The sequence below is a fragment of the Brachionichthys hirsutus genome, unplaced genomic scaffold (genome assembly GCF_040956055.1).
Source record: "Brachionichthys hirsutus isolate HB-005 unplaced genomic scaffold, CSIRO-AGI_Bhir_v1 contig_402, whole genome shotgun sequence".
Lineage (NCBI taxonomy): Eukaryota > Metazoa > Chordata > Actinopteri > Lophiiformes > Brachionichthyidae > Brachionichthys > Brachionichthys hirsutus.
The window spans coordinates 23,139-40,238 of NW_027180729.1; the positions used below are offsets into that span (position 1 = coordinate 23,139).

Sequence of the window (17,100 nt, forward strand, 5' to 3'; positions counted from 1 at the left end):
CGTAACATGCGCGTTTGATTTCGAGAATCCACACAGCTGTCTGCAAGCGACATGCGCCGTAACCCTGAGCCTCCCGTCGGTGTGTGTGTGTGTGTGTGTGTGTGTGCGCGCGCGCGCGCGCTCCGTCCGAAACTTGAGAGAGGAGAAAAGAGGTTTTGAACCAAAGCTTTGACCATTATCACTTATCTGTGTGCACGTGTTGCTCTGCTTCGTGTGGGTGCGTGTGTGTGTGTGTGTGTGTGTGAGAGAGAGAGAGAGAGAGAGAGCGCGGGGGGAGAGCTCATTCACTCTTGGCCGGAGGGGTCTACATAAGTATGTATTAGAAATAAACACTGGATAAATAAATAATGAGCCTCACAATAGCAGGATTGCTCTCTGTGCAGAAGTAATGATGTCGGCAATTAACCTTCAAGTTTTTGAATCGATTCAGTTTCATTTGCAATGAGAATTCACGTTTTCTAAGAGAAAACAGTGAAAAATTAAAAGGTTAAGTATAAAGCAACTAACAGACACGCTTTGTTAGCTGAATACAAACGTGTACTTTACCTGTAGCTTGCTCCGTGTATTCGTTTATTTATTTGCAATCATTAGGGACAAATTAAAACCACCAGCGCAGCTTTTAAATTTACACGATGCAGTTTTGCACCTTTAAAAAGATTAAGATTAACAAGTCTTTATTGCCATGTGTATATCACATCAGTGCGCACGCACACACACACAAGAAATGTCACTTACATGGCCCTACTACTATTTTATAGCTTAAGATTTCCTTTTTTTTTTTTTTTTTTTTTTTCATGCATTGTTCAATAAAAATAACTCGTGATATAGAGTATAAAAAAGTGTCAAAGTGTAACGGCTTGGGCCTTGTCGGCAATCCTACTTTTTTCCCAGGTCGTATCTCCTTTCTCGTCCACACCCGCTGCACTGCGCATGCGTCACCTGCTAGTCCCGCATCGTTTTTTTTTTATGACCAGGTGAGGCGATCCAGTCCAGGTAAAAAAGTAAGGATTTACATCGGGACCAAAAACTCAATGAGACAGACACGGAATCAGATCGCCTAAAACAAAACAAAAAAAGACCACCAGCAGGAAGCAGAGGACAAAGAATGTCCATTATGGGCAAAATGGGGGAATGGCAGGTATGTCCCGGTTACCTTCAGACAAAGAACAGCTGTGAAAATGCGTGGAAACAGTTTGAGGCTGTAGAAACCGTGAAATGTTTTGTCAGGTATAAACTCTTGCGTTTAATGGGAGATTATTATCTGTTTTATAATCCGGGAGGATATAGAGAAATTAAACACACTTTCTTTGAGAAAGTCTCCTTCGATGATGCCATAAATTGTAGGGCTCCTTGTTTTGATGTGAAACGCTGATCGCGTGCTGTTGGGTGTGAGACTATGTTTAGGATACAGGATTAAGATTGTTTTCAGGTAGATTTGGGAATATATTCTGAACTGGGAGTGACATCGTGCGCTGACAAATAATCGTCGCGTCTTTGAAGGGTGTCACTTTTCCCTCTACGCGTATTTCTCATATCTTTAGCTGTTTAAATTCGGACTATATGTTTTAAACTTTCAAACCACACAGCATCCCCACTGAGGACTTTCTACTCCTTGCTTTGTATAAAGTCATGAGAATCCGTATAACAGAGTTTCACTCCTTCCCAGCACAGACGTCAGATCTCCAGGAAAAAAAAAAAAACCCCAAAACACACGTTTGCATAGCTGTCATTGTCAGCCAGTTTCTGTCCTCTATTCTCATTAATAACAACTGTTTGGAAAAAAAAAAGAAAAAAAAAGGGGGTGCCCCACCAAAAATGGTAATCCGGGATTTAAAGCGCGAGGAGCCAACGCCTTAAAGAAGTGGCGACCTGTCTGCTGACCCACGACCTGCTGAGGTTGAAGGCTCGGCCGGCGACAGGGCAGAGCCCGGCGCGCTCAGCCGCTCATTCAAATGAAACGAGGCCATGTTGTTGTGTTAATTATTAACATTCCCACAAAGCGCTGCGCCCTGACAGGTACAGCCGCCGCTTGGGCTCTGCATGCTCACCTTTTTAACATAACATTCAAGGAGGCGCTTCTCAGGGTCTCCGTTCCCAATGGGATTAAAATAACCGTTTGAGACTTAAAAAAAAAAAAAAAAAAAAGAAAATCAAGGGTGGGAACAAAGTGTGTGACACGTTGCATTTGCGTTGACCTGCTGCATGTCTTCACATCAAGCGCACATCAACATGACTTGTGCAGGACAAATCAGGACACTTAAGGGTTAAAATAGAATTTCTTCCGAGTGTAAAATAATAGAAGAAACCGTCCCAGGTGCGTGCAGGTCCCCGCGCACGACCATCAACTCCCCCCACAAGCAGCAGAAACAAGAATGTGTATAGCGTTTGCTGCTTTTGGCTTTTTACCTGTGCGCTGTCCATTGGTGTTGTGTGGGCAGATGAGGGGGGGGGGGGGGGGATATCAAACGGCTGTTGATATGCTAATGAGGCCCTGTGCCAGTGTTATTACAGAGCTGCTCCAGCCCTTCACTTCCACCATTAGAGGGAGACCTCAGAGCGCAAGACAGACAGCAGGCAACAGCTTGAATAAAAGTAGTTTTTCTGAGCACAAGTCACTGAGTGAAAACAAGACCGAGACGAAACCCAAACTCAATATCCACCTCAGCAGCCCATGAAAATGCTTTGGAAATTAACTGATAACATTAAATATGAAGATTGCGAGGTAAGGGGCTCCTCTTTTATTTACTTTTTTTCCTAAGGAAATTAAATGGTTTTAAATTATTTTAGGGACGTGATGTGTATTGATTTGATACAAAAATGTCTTCTTCTTTTTTTGACAGCTGTTAGTGGATGCATTTAATTTATCACATCTAACTTCGGGATGAATGCAGCCATGATTTCTTTCTATTAATGTTCATATAGCTTCGTTTTTTTTGGTGTGCAGACTATTTATGTGAATTTATATTCGAAGATAATATTAAATAGAATAATAACTAACAACAGTTATTACAATTTTTATATTGAATCGTTCTAACAGATGTGTTTATAATATTTTTAATATGTTAACATGTAGGTTGTATTGGTTGGCTATTTATTTTTTCTAATTTAATATAAAAAAAAATAGAAATATATTTAAAAGTATTATACATTTTATTATAAATAAATATTTTAGCTACATTGAACGTGAACGCGTTAACACAAGCTGCTCTATTCATTGCTTAAAAAAACAATAATTGCAATATATCTACGATTGGAGCTGCTACATCGTGCGTGCGTGCGTGCGTGCGTGCGTGCATATGTATGTATGTGTAGAGTGCATACAGTGAGATATTGCTGTTGTGGACATAGACAAAGTTTGGCAGTAATATCAGGGACTTAAAGTGGAGAAGCCTGTCGAACGTGTTTTCACCCGAGTCCAGTGCCGACCGGGAACAGGGAAGCAAAAGCTTGGACACCTCCGTGTTCGCGTTGTGGGGGTTTCATTCTGTGCACCCCCCCCCTGAATATATTGATGTGATAATACGAAAAATAATGAACAGATTGACTAAATGGAATTTGGAAACGAAATTCGAGCAGTCTCTGTCGTTTCGTAATTTCTCCACATGCGCGTCTGAACAGGAAGGGGAGTGGAGCTCTGCTATAGCCGCGCGTAAAAGTTGCTTAGCGCGCCGGATCCGAGCGGCCCTATCCATTGACTTTGGATATCTTGATTTTCACCGTCTTTCCGGGTCAAAGTTAAAACTGTGACTCGAGAAGGAACCGGTGGATTAATTCAGCTTCGGGAACGAGCAGAGCGGAGACCGATGGAGGACAGCTCGCTGTCGGAGTCTGAGGCGGAAAACAAAGGGACGCGTAGTAGGAATGAGTCGGCCAGAGAGCCGCCGGCTGCTGGATTTACACCCAAACCAGAGGTGCACATTGTTTCCTTCCATGGCTTCTTCTCCCTCTGTCTGCGGTCCACCTCCCTTCATTCCTATGTCTTTCTTTCAATTTTGCGCTCTGGCCCTGGGACCCTTTTAAGATGCCCCCCCCCCCCCCCCCCCTCTCTCTCTCTCTCTCTCTCTCCCTCTCTGATTCGTCAGACGGGAGCGAGTGTCCCTCTTTTTGTCTCTCTCTTTCCACTCCCTCCACAGTCTCTCACTCCCTCTTTCTCTCTCTCTCTCCCACCATCTCTGATTAGATATACTGATTCCTTCTTTCAATGGACGTCATTTAAGCGCAGACTCCTGCCTTGACTTGCGTCCTCCGCGCTTCATGCCCGATTTCCGGCCATTCTTTCCTTATTATTAAGTATTCCTGTAATACTAATAGTCACGAATGCGTCCTGTTAGGAGCCCCAAGAGGGAGACGACAAAAGCGGCTCTTTTCCTAATATGAGCTCAGGCGAAGGGACGGCAGAACTGTGATAGAAGCCAGGAGAACAGGGCGAAACGAGGGTTTACCGAGAGAAACTTTTCGGCACAAATTCTCCACCACCGCCGAATATCCGCAATTTTTAGACCCAAATGAAGGGCAGCGGGGATCTAACCATTTATCTCTGATGGATTATCGTCCTGCTGCTGTGGTACAGATCTGATCGCCGGGGCCATCGTTTGCAGGAGAGTCTTTTCGGGGGGTGCTTTGCTTTTTTTTTTTTTTTTGATTTTGCTGGCCAATTTGCCGCTGCTCGCCCCTCAAACACTCCAAGTGTTTTTGAACTCTTTATTCTTGTCGCAGCAGAAATATCCGCTTAGATGTTAGTGCACAGTTTTTCAGCGATGGTAAGTTGCTAAAGCTTCACCGATGACAGACACTTAAAAAAAATCATTTGCATATTATTTATTATAATATTAGAGTTTTTTATTCCTAAATAATATTTTGTAAAGCGGCGCATGCTTAAATCATGCATATGAAATGTTTTTGGCTATTCTGCCCTCTAATTCAGTTTCTCATTGTTGTAATTCAGTCAAATTATTTATGTCAACCGGCATGAGGTCGGAGTGCTGGACGGTTGTCTTTATTGTGTAAAGTGAACCAGCACAAAGAATTTTACTTTACATAGATTCCACACTTCTACTTCTTGTCACCCACTCGGGCCATGTATATTAATGCGCGCGTAAACCCGCAGAGCCTCCTGCTGGTAAAACAAACATGCCTTGTTTTACAGCTCCGTCCTTTTACAAGTGTATTTATATGAAATGTCTTCCCGTCCTGTCAGGACCGTCACGACGGGACCAGCAACGGGACAGCCAGGCTACCTCAGCTGGGCGGCGTGGGCCAGAGTCCCTACACGAGCGCGCCACCGCTCTCCCACACACCGAATTCGGACTTCCAGCCCCCGTACTTCCCCCCGCCCTACCAGCCTATTTACCCGCAGTCTCAGGACCCTTACTCGCACGTCAACGACCCGTACTCCCTCAACTCGCTGCACGCCCAGCCGCAGCCGCAGCATCCGGGATGGCCGGGCCAGAGGCAGAGTCAGGAGAGCGGCCTGCTGCACCAGCACCGCAGCCTGCCCCACCAGCTGTGCCGGGAGTACCGCAGGGAAGTGCTGTTACCGTCCGGGCACGGCCTCGACACGGGGCTGTCGGACTCTATCCCTATCCATGGAATACCTCACTCTTTAGAAGACGTTCAGGTGAGGAAGCATTTATTTACCCGCCTTCCGCTTTCTGTGGGCTTAAATAAAACATTAACATTACTGTCATTGATTAAAAAGTACCGTTGTTCACATATTTTATAATAATTTTAATAAAAGTATGGTTATGTTTTTTTTGTTTTTACTTAAATATATTTATTATTGCATTAGTTAATGCACATAACCTCACATTTTATTTTGTCGTTTTAATAATATCAAGTTGTTATTATAATGCATGTATTATTGTTTAATAAATGACGGATGGGTCAGAGCCATTCAGTTTATTAGCTTCCTCGCGGAGACATTTATTATCTGAACAAAATGTATTATAAATAAAATGTGTTCGTTTTCATCAAGAACATTTTGTAAACAATTATATCTGTAATTTTATTTATGAAACATATTTTCTAAAAATGGTGTTAGTTGACAAAACAATATGTGCTTTTATTTGAAATGATCGCTTCAATCTAATTAAATTAAATTGATTTTTTTTTTAAAAGCGCACAAAGGTTTCTTTATGCGTAAAGTTGGAGGGAAGTTATTCGATTTGCTTGAAAAAAAAAGAAGAAGCTCGCCTTTCTTTGCGCACAATCACAGCGCCATATACATTTTACAGTGACAGGAGAATTGATCTGGGAGGATTGAGGTAAAGCGACTATTATATCCTGAAGATACATGATAAATGAGCACTAATATTCACAATAACCTCCATTCTAATTTGGAATATTCCACCCAGTTTTTTTTAATCAGAAACAAACACCAAATAATCCTCTAATTAGTTCATCGGCCTTTAATAGGCTGCTGTCGTAATTACTATCCAATCTAGATTATAAATTTCCTTATGAGTAGAGCCAATGTGAGGGCGGAATTAGGTCAGGATTATGGGGCGACACATCTTCGTTATTTAAATCTGAATTTAGTGTACAGCGTCCGTCAGCGTATAACCCACGGAAAACACAGTAATAACAGGTATGGGCCTCGAGAGCCTCCATTTTAGGCGATTGCGACTAATTGTGTCAGGCTTTGTTCGACGCTGCGCGTCCTGTGTTGCGTTCACTGACACATGGACTGAGGTTGATAATTTTTACGCTAAAAAAAAATTGTTGCTTTTGTCGCATTTGTATCACAGGCTCTTGAGGATCAAGGACTCCACATTCCCGATCAGACTGTAATTAAGAAAGGTAAGCAATTTCCTCCGAGATCATCATGCAGGTTTCTGCACGCTGCACACAGACACTTACGCGCACGCACACACGCGCACCCTTCGCCATTCTGCTCGAGAGAACTCGGTGCTATACGCCTGACTGATCCTAACACGCAGTACCCTATTTTTCATTACATGGTTTCCAAGTGCATCAAACTGGCTGCACCTTTTTTTTTTTTTTCCTCGCAGATGGAATTTACTGTCAGCGTTTCCGGGCAGTGGGGAGATGCTCATATAGCTGGTGGGCTCAGGGCTCAGTCATTGATGGTCAAAAATCCGGGCCTATAAACGATCCTATAACACTTCAGCGATGAAAGCCAATAACTGAATTACACCATGCACGCGCTAATTTAAAATGGAAGCGTGGTCCCCGCCTCGTGAATGACAGGTCCAGTGTGGGGACTCGAATAACATTATTGAAACATGATTTTGGGGAAAAACACCAGCTTTTAATGTTTTGGATGGTTTTCTGAGGGGAAAAAAAAAAAAAAAAAAGATCAGGTTGATTTATATCGTTAAAGACGCGCCATGACGTCAAATCAGACCAGAGCTCACTTGATATGGAGCCATTTTTTCTTTCTGTTTCTTTTGTGAGTCCGTCTATCTGCGTATCAGCATGATAATTGGCTTCTTATATTAGTAATCTCCAGAGTTCGTTTAACTCCTATTGTCTCCATTAGGCTCCCCCGAGCCATTAATGTCACAAGTGATCTATCCAAAGGCGCACGGTCCCCCTTTGTCTCCGGTTACTGCGCGCCACCAGAACGGAGTGAGGCCCATATAGTGCTGAATCACACGGGCTGCGGTGTTTTACCGGAGATGTGTCAAAATAGGAACAGCCCTCGGTTGGACTGGTTTCTTTGTGCATGTAGCCGAGCGCGTTACTGAGAGTGCTCACTGCGTACTGCTGAGAGTTTAACATAATTATAATAATAATAATAATTATTATTATTAGTTGCTAGAGGCTTTTCTCTGCATACTGCGCGCGTACACATGAGGCGCTAAACTCTAAATCCGGGGCCTAAATCCCCCCCTTCTCATTTAGTTAAGGCTCTGCATTGCATGAAATTCACTGAGCACGTTCTCTCTCTCCTCTCCCTCCCTCCCTCCCTCCATCCTTCTCTCCATCCCACCATCCCTCCTCTCCTCATTCTTCATTGCTAGGTCCAGTGTCCTTATCTAAGAACAACATCTCCGCCATCCCCGTCAACAAGGACGGCCTTTTCGGCGGGGTGGTGAACCCCAACGAGGTGTTCTGCTCGGTGCCGGGTCGCCTGTCCCTCCTCAGCTCCACGTCAAAGTACAAGGTCACGGTGGCGGAGGTGCAGAGACGCCTCTCGCCACCGGAGTGCCTCAACGCCTCCCTGCTGGGCGGGGTGCTAAGGAGGTGAGTCTGTCGGAGGCCGCAGAACTCTCTGCATCCATATACCTGTACACTTGTGAGCGCGTTCTCTGCTCCTTGTGCGCATGCGCCTCTCTCTTCCTCTCGCTCGCTCTCTTCTCGGTACCAAGAATAATTAAAATCGACCAACCATGACAACCGAGCTCCTGCATTTAAAGCAGGAGGGGTCTGTTAAATTCCATATTAACTTCCCAAGCGCGCTCTCTCTCTCTCTCTCTCTCTCTCTCTCTCTCTCTCTCTCTCTCTCTCTCTCTCTCCCTCCCTCTCTCGCTCTAATTAATGTAGGCCTAGTCTGTTTCAAGCCCAGCTCTACAGGCCCACTGAAGGCATTACACATGAAAACATTGGTCTCCAGTGAACAGTCTACTGAAGTGCTGCAGACACGCAGCCAGTAATAGTGCTGCTTATTAAGTAGGGTTTTATTTATTCATTTTTTTTACAGTGTTTGTCTGGTGGAGAAAGGGCTGAGCTCTTTTAGTATTATTTATAGCTCGTCTTGTGGCTGTACACTGGAGGGTTCAGCACATTCACCTTTTAATTAATGCGAAAGGATCTGAACCACAACCTGGGCACATGTTTATAGAAAGTATCATCATATATGTGACTTTTTTTTACGTTTGTCCTTAAATTCACTCCTATAGTCCAGAAGTTAAAATATCTGCTTTGTTTTGTTGCCACAGGGCCAAGTCAAAGAATGGAGGGAGATCCTTACGGGAGAAGCTGGATAAAATCGGCTTGAATCTACCTGCGGGCAGACGTAAGGCAGCCAACGTCACCTTGCTGACGTCACTCGTCGAAGGTAAGTCTGGTGCCTTAAATCGCATTCCTCTTTCTTTCTTTCTTTCTTTCTTTGTGTTGGAAATCAGCATATATGCACTCATCCGTGTAATGTGGACCGACTTTGCCTCGCAAGTAATAAAGCATGAAGGATGTGTGTTGTGTTGCGTGTGAGAGAGAGAGAGAGAGAGAAAGAGAGAGAGAGAGAGGCTTTGCAGCGTTGGCCTTCACTCGCAGGTCCACGACTGGCCTAGTTTACGCACTGGATGAATTTGTGTTGAAGTCCAGTTAATTATTGAGTGCTGCTTGTTTATTGGGCGCCGCTGAGCTGTTTCACCTCATGGATGAGAAGTCGATTGATTTATTATAGCCCTGCATTGGTTCAAAGAACATGAATACAGCCCTGCACGCGGATATGGCGCTGCAAGTTCTGATTTTTTAATATAGTGGTTTAATTCCTTCATTAATGTCGGACTTGGGTTTCCACTGAAGACTTTTGTGGCATGCAAATGGATTAGCGCTGACCTATAAATGAGTCAATTTACGGTGCGCTGTGGGAAGATGCCTTTTTACGCGGATGAATCCATTTTGCTTGCAGAGTTCAGTGTCGTGGTATTTGGTGTGCAGTGGGTGTAAAAGGTGAAAGCCCGCCACGGTTCATTGGTCGCTGTTAATCAGTATTGCAGGAGAGGAACGCGCGCAATGTTTATTGAGCTTAAGAGAAATCTAGGAGCTGTATTGTAATGAGCCTGGAGAAATGTATGATTCTGGGTAATAAGGGACGGAGGCACGTGGGGGTGGGGGGTATAGGGGGGGGTTGGGGGTGGATGGCAGCAGGTTATTTAGTGAAGGGACACTGCGTTTTCCGGAGTGTTGTCGTTGTTTATGATCCGTCCCATTTGGTGGAAACGAGTTTACTGGACTACAGCATTGAGACTAATTGACGCATGCGTTCTTCCGGATCAGAAGCTCCCGAGCAGGAAGCTCCGCAGTAAAAAATTAAACTGCTTCAGGAAATTATAACCAACGAACTTGGAAGGAACAAAAAAAAAAGTCAACCTGTACAACCGGACAGGGAATGAAACCTGGACTTGGGACAGAGAATATGAGATTTAAGCCATTTAAAATGATCTACTGGACTTTCAGTAATGTGCAGACACTAATCAATGACATGGCCTTATTGTTCCTCCTCCATATTGAACCCTTCTCATGGTATGAAAGAGTTGGACGCATATTGACAGCTCGCATGGGTCTTTCATTACTTTCCTCCAGGCTGCAGGAAGACGCAGGTGCTGCTGCTGCGCTGTCTTTGCGCAGAGACCCATGCATGCGCCCAGACTCTATGCATTAATCTATATAGATAACTCGCACACGGGCAGGGATCCACATTTAAGACGCGCACGCGTTCACCCGCACTTTCTTTCCTCTTCTTCCTCAGGAGAAGCGGTTCACCTCGCCAGGGATTTCGGTTATGTGTGCGAAACCGAGTTTCCAGCCAAGGCAATAGCTGAATATGTAAACCGTCAGCATTCCGACCCAAACGAACAAGTCCAAAGAAAAAACATGCTATTGGCTACGAAGTAAGTGTTATCATCACATGTCACGCACCGAATGCATGCCAGTCTGTGCCACGCACACGCACGCACGCACGCACACACACACACGCACACACACACACACACACACACCCACACACACGCACACACATTTCGTAGCTGTCATCATTGCACCATGTCAACATCAGCCCGCAGACACCAAGCTGATATTATTTATTCTTTAGCCACTCACACTTTTACATTTTATTTAACGTCTCTTTTAATCACACGTTTCATTCAGACGCCTCTTCTCTGTTAAACACGCGATTCCATATAATATTATAACTCATTATTAATTAATGACACGCAATTAAACGTCCTGCTGCTGCCGTGCATGTTGGCCTCGGCCCACCACACGCACGCAGTCATATTTACTTTGCTCGTGTTTTCAGTGACACGTTGCTGGTTCTCATTTAGTGCTGCCATTGGATGGTTTTTTTTTTTACATAACTGATGGCCCGCTATAATCAAAGTGTCAGCTTTAACCGCTTCATGCAGGCGTTTTTATCCGTATTATAACAGACATACCCGAACAGTTCATTTAACGGTGGGAAATAATTTTAACTAAGTTATAAAAAAAAAGGAAATTAATAAAGTGAATTTTTTTTTTTTCACTTTAGGTTTCTGTTACATATTTTTTTTATTAATAACTGAACTTCAAAATGTAATCTACAAAAAAAACTCATATTCTTTTCATTACATTTATATATATATATATTATAATTGACTGGTCACTTCAGTAGAATTTACATCCCGGTCTGACTGATTCTAAAATCGCTGTTTGCCCAGATTGATTTACATTTTTTTTTTATGACAACAAATGCTAGAAGGGATTTTCATTTTTTTTTTCACTGTGAGTGATACGTTCCTCGTTTTGTTTTAGGCAAGTCTGCAAAGAGTTCACAGACCTGCTGTCCCAGGACCGCTCGCCGCTGGGGAACTCACGGCCGCAGCCCATTCTTGAACCGGGAATCCAGAGCTGTTTGACCCACTTCAGTCTCATCTCGCACGGGTTCGGGACCCCGGCGCTGTGCGCGGCCGTCACGGCCTTACAGAACTATCTGACGGAGGCTATCAAAGCAATGGACAAAATGTACCTCAACAACAACCCCAACAGTCACTCAGATAACGGCACTAAAGGCGGAGACAAAGACGAGAAGCACAGAAAGTGACGTTTCCATCCCACCTTCACCGGAGGCCAAACCCCCAGGGCCCTTCCTCAACACCGACCCCCCCCCCCCCCCCAACCACCCAGTATAAATATTATAAATACCTTATATAAATACTATTGATAAAGTTAAACGTGCCACTTCCTGATCTTGCGCAGTTTTACACTGTTTTTTTTTTTTCTTTTTAAACATTCCACTTTGGATTCACCGCGAAAGGACGCGAGAATCTTCTCCCGCCAACACCTGAAACGTAAGAAAAGTTATTTAAAAAAAAAAGAATAAAAAAGAAGCTGCCATGCAGGGACAGCTCCAGGTCGAGGACAAGGTGTCTTCCCTCAGCCAGAGAACCTTTTTTACGTACCCCCCCTCCCCCCCCCCCGTTATTTTTATGAGCTGCAACGAATGGACTGAAATCCAGCGACCCCTCCGATATCTCAATGCTCAATTTTACCATTGTGACGAAAACGAAACTAAAAGAGGATGAATTCTTATCAGTATTGTGAATAATAAACTTGAAAAACAACGAGAAATTCCACAGAGCTCCACGTCATGACTTCAGTTGTAGACTCTAATACAAAGTGACCCCACTTGAACTTTTTTTGAATTTCAACACGATTCGCGCTTATATAAGGGAATCGGTGTTCATGTATGTATATATTTATTTATGTGTAATTTAATGGGAATTGTAAATATGGTGCGTGTGTTGAAACATCTTTTTTTTTTATTTATCTGGTGCCTCCTGTTCTAGTGGGTTTGAATATTCGGTTAGTTCTTCATGTGATTTTTATGGTTCTTATAGGAAACAGAAGTTTGGGGTATATTTTTTATTTCTCTGGGATATTTCAATTCAGCCCTCTTGTAGCATGTTGAGGCGACATTGAAGCAAGTGAACAAATTTAATAGAAATAAACTTCCATTTCTCTCTATATCATCCTTATTATTATGATTTTTAAATTTGAGACAGAGTGTAAGTGAGACCCTAAGAAGAACTGTTTTCTGTTTCTATTTTCGTTTTTATACAAGCTTTTATGTGTTGTGCCAATCAGAATCACCTCTTGTTCTCTCCTTGAAGCACCATAAAAGCAATAAATGGAATATTGTCTTTTCTTTTTTTTTTTAATTGTTGGAAGACATTCAAAAGAAGATTTTTTTGGGACCACCTGATATCTTGTTATGTCCGATAATGTCCAATGGAGGCGGTTTTAGCTGTGTTGTATAGACATGTGCTGGCAATAGTTCCCATGCCTGTCAATGTATTATAGTCCTTTGTTGCCCAGAAAAAAATAAATATTTGATACGCTTCATCTCAATTTTTATTCATATATTTTATTTTTATTTTTAGCTTGATACGCCCGGGTGTGTTTTTTTTCCCTCCATTGTGAACGGCTACTGTAATTGAGTTTACGCCTCCCCCGACGATTGCTCCCTGCAATAAGCAGCTGAACTCATTGTTTCCCCTCAAGTATAATAATAAAAAAAAAAGATCTTGCTTTAAACTCCCTAGTTCAGAGCACAGGATCGAATGCGGGCCAAACGGCGCGCAACAATGGATATGCTCGCGTTTGAAGCGCTTTACGCAGCGCCACCCCTCCAGCTCAAACCCTCTGAGATAGGCCTGCTATCCAACGTTTGGATGTTATAGGCACTCTCTCTCTCTCTCTCTCTCTCTTATTCTGCGCCGGAGCCTAATTCAAAGACATGCATCAAATATTTGTTGTGTTGTTTTGTCCCACAGTGTAACCAATGAACAATCGGCGCTCACGCTGCTGCGCTTTTATGTATATTTCCCTGATATAATGATAACCCTTTCACAACGGATATCCCCGCTCTAACTGGTGCTTAGTCTCATTTCGTTGTGTTTGGCTGAGTGATTCTACATCACGCTGGCTGGAACAGCAACTCTGACGCTGGCCTTTGGTTCATTCGGCGTCGTATCTCTGCAGAGAGCAAGGCCATTGCATAACATTTGATTTTGATTGTATATTGATGGCGTGGCACCTATAGCTCGAAATCAATCTCGTCTGGAGCCCGAATCAGTCTGGTGATATATGCATTTTTGGTATTGTTTCTCGCTTTCCTCATTTCACTGTCTGGTAACCATGCAGTTTAAAATATTGTAACACTGGGTGACCCCCCCCCCCCCCCCCCCTCCCCTTCCCATTCTCTTCCCAATCTCCTCTGCAGCCATATTTATTATCTGCGCGATTGTGGGGCCCATGTAGGTTTAATTCTGAGGCGGTTGTTTCGCAGGAGGGTGAATGAAGCCTAACTGTACATGTCCTTGGCATAATTGCGATGCACAGTGCTGGAGCAGGTGAAGCGAGGCATTGTCTGTCAGACCCTGTTTTTGTTGGCTCAGTCTTCAGATTGTGTGTGGGATCTGTCCTCGGGCACAATAGCTCACCCATAAAGGGGAAAGACTAGCAGGCTGCTCCTGCTATATGGTGAATGTGAGAGAGAGAGAGAGAGAGAGAGAGGGGGGGGGGGGGGGCATAAATAGTCACTTTAAGGGAAAACAATCGTATTAAAGCAGCATTCATTTATTAGCAGAAGAGGAAGCCTCTCGCGTGTCATTAATGCTAATGTTATTTAATAAATGTATCTGGCTTTCTTTGAATGAAACAGGTTTTCGAGGGTGAAACGAACGCATTAGAAATTGTTGTATCGGTGACAATGGTGGATATTTTTGCTTATTATTATAGTATAAAATGGGGAGGATTGCAAGGCCTAATTGTGTCTTCCTGTATAATGGCATTGCAAGAACCCCCCCCCCCCTTCAAAATCCCATTGTCTGTCGTTTGTTTACCAGACTACTATTTGCATTGTTATACTAAATTGAAATGTTAACCTAATTTGATCTATAACAGGTAGAGCTGGTTTCTCATAATGGCTCACAGCTAAAAGTCATTTACAAAAAAAAAAAGAAAAAGGGTCTGAAATTTGAAGAGCCAGTCAGCAATACCCAGCTGAATTTATCTAATTCAATCCATAACTGCTGCTTCCCTCAACGAAACCAAATTACAGCCGATTCCCGTTTAATAATTCATTATCACATATTCCGGAGAATAAGCGAAATATAAAATACATTATTTGGGGTTGAGGTGATCGAGTCTTCTCAACGAAGCATCGTGCGTGCATTTGCGCTGTGAAGTTCTTTGTAGGTCCAACGGATGTGGAATTTGTCCACTGGCGACGTGGCGCGTTCGTGACGCGTTTCAGACAGAAGTGAAACCATCCCCGTGCGCAATTTGTTTTAAACATTATACCGATCGATTCAGAATAATACATGTTGCGCGTTTCTCCCAATCCTGATCGCGCCTCCGTCATCCATAGTGGGCCCTGCACGTCACACTCAGAGTGCGTGCGTTTCATGCGCGTTACGTGACGGCACGCCACGTTTTGTTTGTTCAGATAGTGTTGCCTTGATGCTGCTGGGATCAGTGCTTACTGAGAGGAGTGTCTGCACGTCTTAATTACCCTGTAAGCACCATCAATGCTGCTTGCCCGCATGTAGGGCAACAAGGGAGGCCCAGATTGGTTCACTGCACTCCCACAAATGTTATATTGGTGATTGGATATATATAGGCTATACGATTTAGGTCCAGTCCCTCCCAGAGTGACGTGGGTTAAAAATGACACAGATTTTGGGCAACACTTTGTAAAATTGCTTCGCGCAAAGTTTTTCCCTCAACGGTGGAGCAGAAACGTTTTGAGAGAGGAGTTTAATGGAATGAAGATGTTGACGTTTCAAAATCACCAAGAGAAACAGACTTAAATGACGGAGCGCAGATGGTCCCTTGATCGGCAGGATTCCTGCAAACATGGTCTCTTGTCAGTTAAAACTTTCCGTCACCAGCGGTGCGGCTCTAACGGCCCGCGTAATGATAAGTGGCCCGGGCACGACGAAAGGTTCCTCTGAATGACACTTGATACGGTTATCGGCGCAATCGAATTACGCAACTTTAAAGTTTGCAATGAAGCGCAAAATGGCTAATTGTCATCAACTCTGACATCGGCCGTCATTTGTGGCTTTGGCCCCCACGCCTGGCGCTGCTGACCCTCCGTGGGCCCCTTGGCCCACTCATGCTCAGAAGCCAACAGAGGTCAAAGACCCCCCTCAAATCACCAAATCACCCCTGATTACTCGAGACATTAGGTAATCGATTAGAAAACATTAAGTATTACGTGAATAAGCAAAAGCATTCAATATTATATATTATATTATATTTTATGTCACCTGCTAATTTCATGGTTTTGTTTCACCAAATATCTGAAAAAGCAGGGATTAAAACTGTGTTAATGTTTCTCTACTTGGTTCAGGCAGTTTAAATTCTGTTTTTTCGTCATTCTCTCTCCCCCTGCCTGCATCCTCTGCAGTCAGCCAGGGGGGGAGTGTCGCCCCGGGCTAAACATATGCTTCTTTCCATTGCACTAATCCAAATGCAGCGTGGAGGAATAATTGCTCGAGTGGCCGTGGCTTCGCAGGGGCTTTGTCCCTTGCTGGCTCCCGTCAACCAGGCACACGCCATTTCAATCAAACCTCTTTCTGTGTATCTGTATCAAACCCCTTTATCAAACCAGACCCTAAAATGCTTCATAACCGCACACACGTCTTAAAGAGATTTTATTTTACCCCCCCCCCCCCCCCCCCATGTTTGTTCCTGTCAGGTCATCACATTTGGAGCAGCATCTTGGTTAATATTGAGAGGCCAAGTTGGCAGTCTTCATTGGCAAAGCGGTAGAATAAACAATGAATACAAATGAAGTGACTTTATGATTTTTGTCACCGCCTCAGACTATTTTAGGTGTTTTTCACAGATTCAGAGCATGAAACATTATTCAGTCAGTCAAAGAAACGTAATGGTTCTCCAACCAGGACGTAGCTGATTATGACTTGCTTTGATTTGTGCATTTAATCTATTGTTGTAATCTAAAAGTGTGTCAATTTAAATTATTAATATATTATTTTTATTTATTTATTATTATTATTATTATTATTATTATTATTGTTGTTGTTTCCAATTTGTTTGGTTCGCAATTTGTTAAGAATTTATTTGAGACATAAGAACTAATTTCTATCAATAAAATAATTCTGAAAAATAATTGAAGATCTTTGGACGAAAACGCGGATCGTTTCAAGCCTTCACACTGACTAAATGTTGCTGTCTTACATAAACACGATTTAATTCATTACAGATTATGATTAAAAATAAAAAAAAACTAATATTCTGTTTCTTTGTGGTGAATTTACAAAACGATGTGATTCCGCAAATCTATGAAAGCCCACATCGCTGCGTGATGCGACACCTCTTGTCATTCTTTGTCTTGTTTTTTTT

General features: G+C 43.3%; 1 protein-coding gene across 3 annotated transcripts; it reads left to right on the top strand.

The window, feature by feature from the left end:
- Nucleotides 1-1,105: 1,105 nt before the first annotated feature.
- Nucleotides 1,106-11,767, top strand: LOC137916573 (transcription factor AP-2-alpha). Of its 3 annotated transcripts, none has more exons than XM_068759564.1 (7): nucleotides 1,106-1,138; nucleotides 5,198-5,617; nucleotides 6,747-6,798; nucleotides 7,986-8,208; nucleotides 8,904-9,022; nucleotides 10,439-10,580; nucleotides 11,479-11,767. In XM_068759564.1, exons 1-7 carry the CDS (start codon nucleotides 1,106-1,108, stop codon nucleotides 11,765-11,767), a joined length of 1,278 nt encoding a protein of 425 aa, XP_068615665.1. The 3 variants fall into 3 exon arrangements, with proteins under 3 accessions (XP_068615665.1, XP_068615664.1, XP_068615666.1); XM_068759563.1 differs by lacking the exon at nucleotides 1,106-1,138 and adding an exon at nucleotides 2,672-2,722; XM_068759565.1 differs by lacking the exon at nucleotides 1,106-1,138 and adding an exon at nucleotides 4,734-4,760.
- The last annotated feature ends 5,333 nt before the right edge of the window (nucleotides 11,768-17,100 follow it).

Excerpts from the sequence above, each read along its gene's own strand:
- LOC137916573 (XM_068759563.1), top strand. The coding sequence starts at position 2,672 with ATGAAAATGCTTTGGAAATTAACTGATAACATTAAATATGAAGATTGC. Across the intron at positions 2,723-5,197 it reads TTAAATATGAAGATTGCGAG|GACCGTCACGACGGGACCAG; the intron begins GTAAGGGGCTCC and ends CCGTCCTGTCAG. Across the intron at positions 9,023-10,438 it reads GCTGACGTCACTCGTCGAAG|GAGAAGCGGTTCACCTCGCC; the intron begins GTAAGTCTGGTG and ends CTTCTTCCTCAG.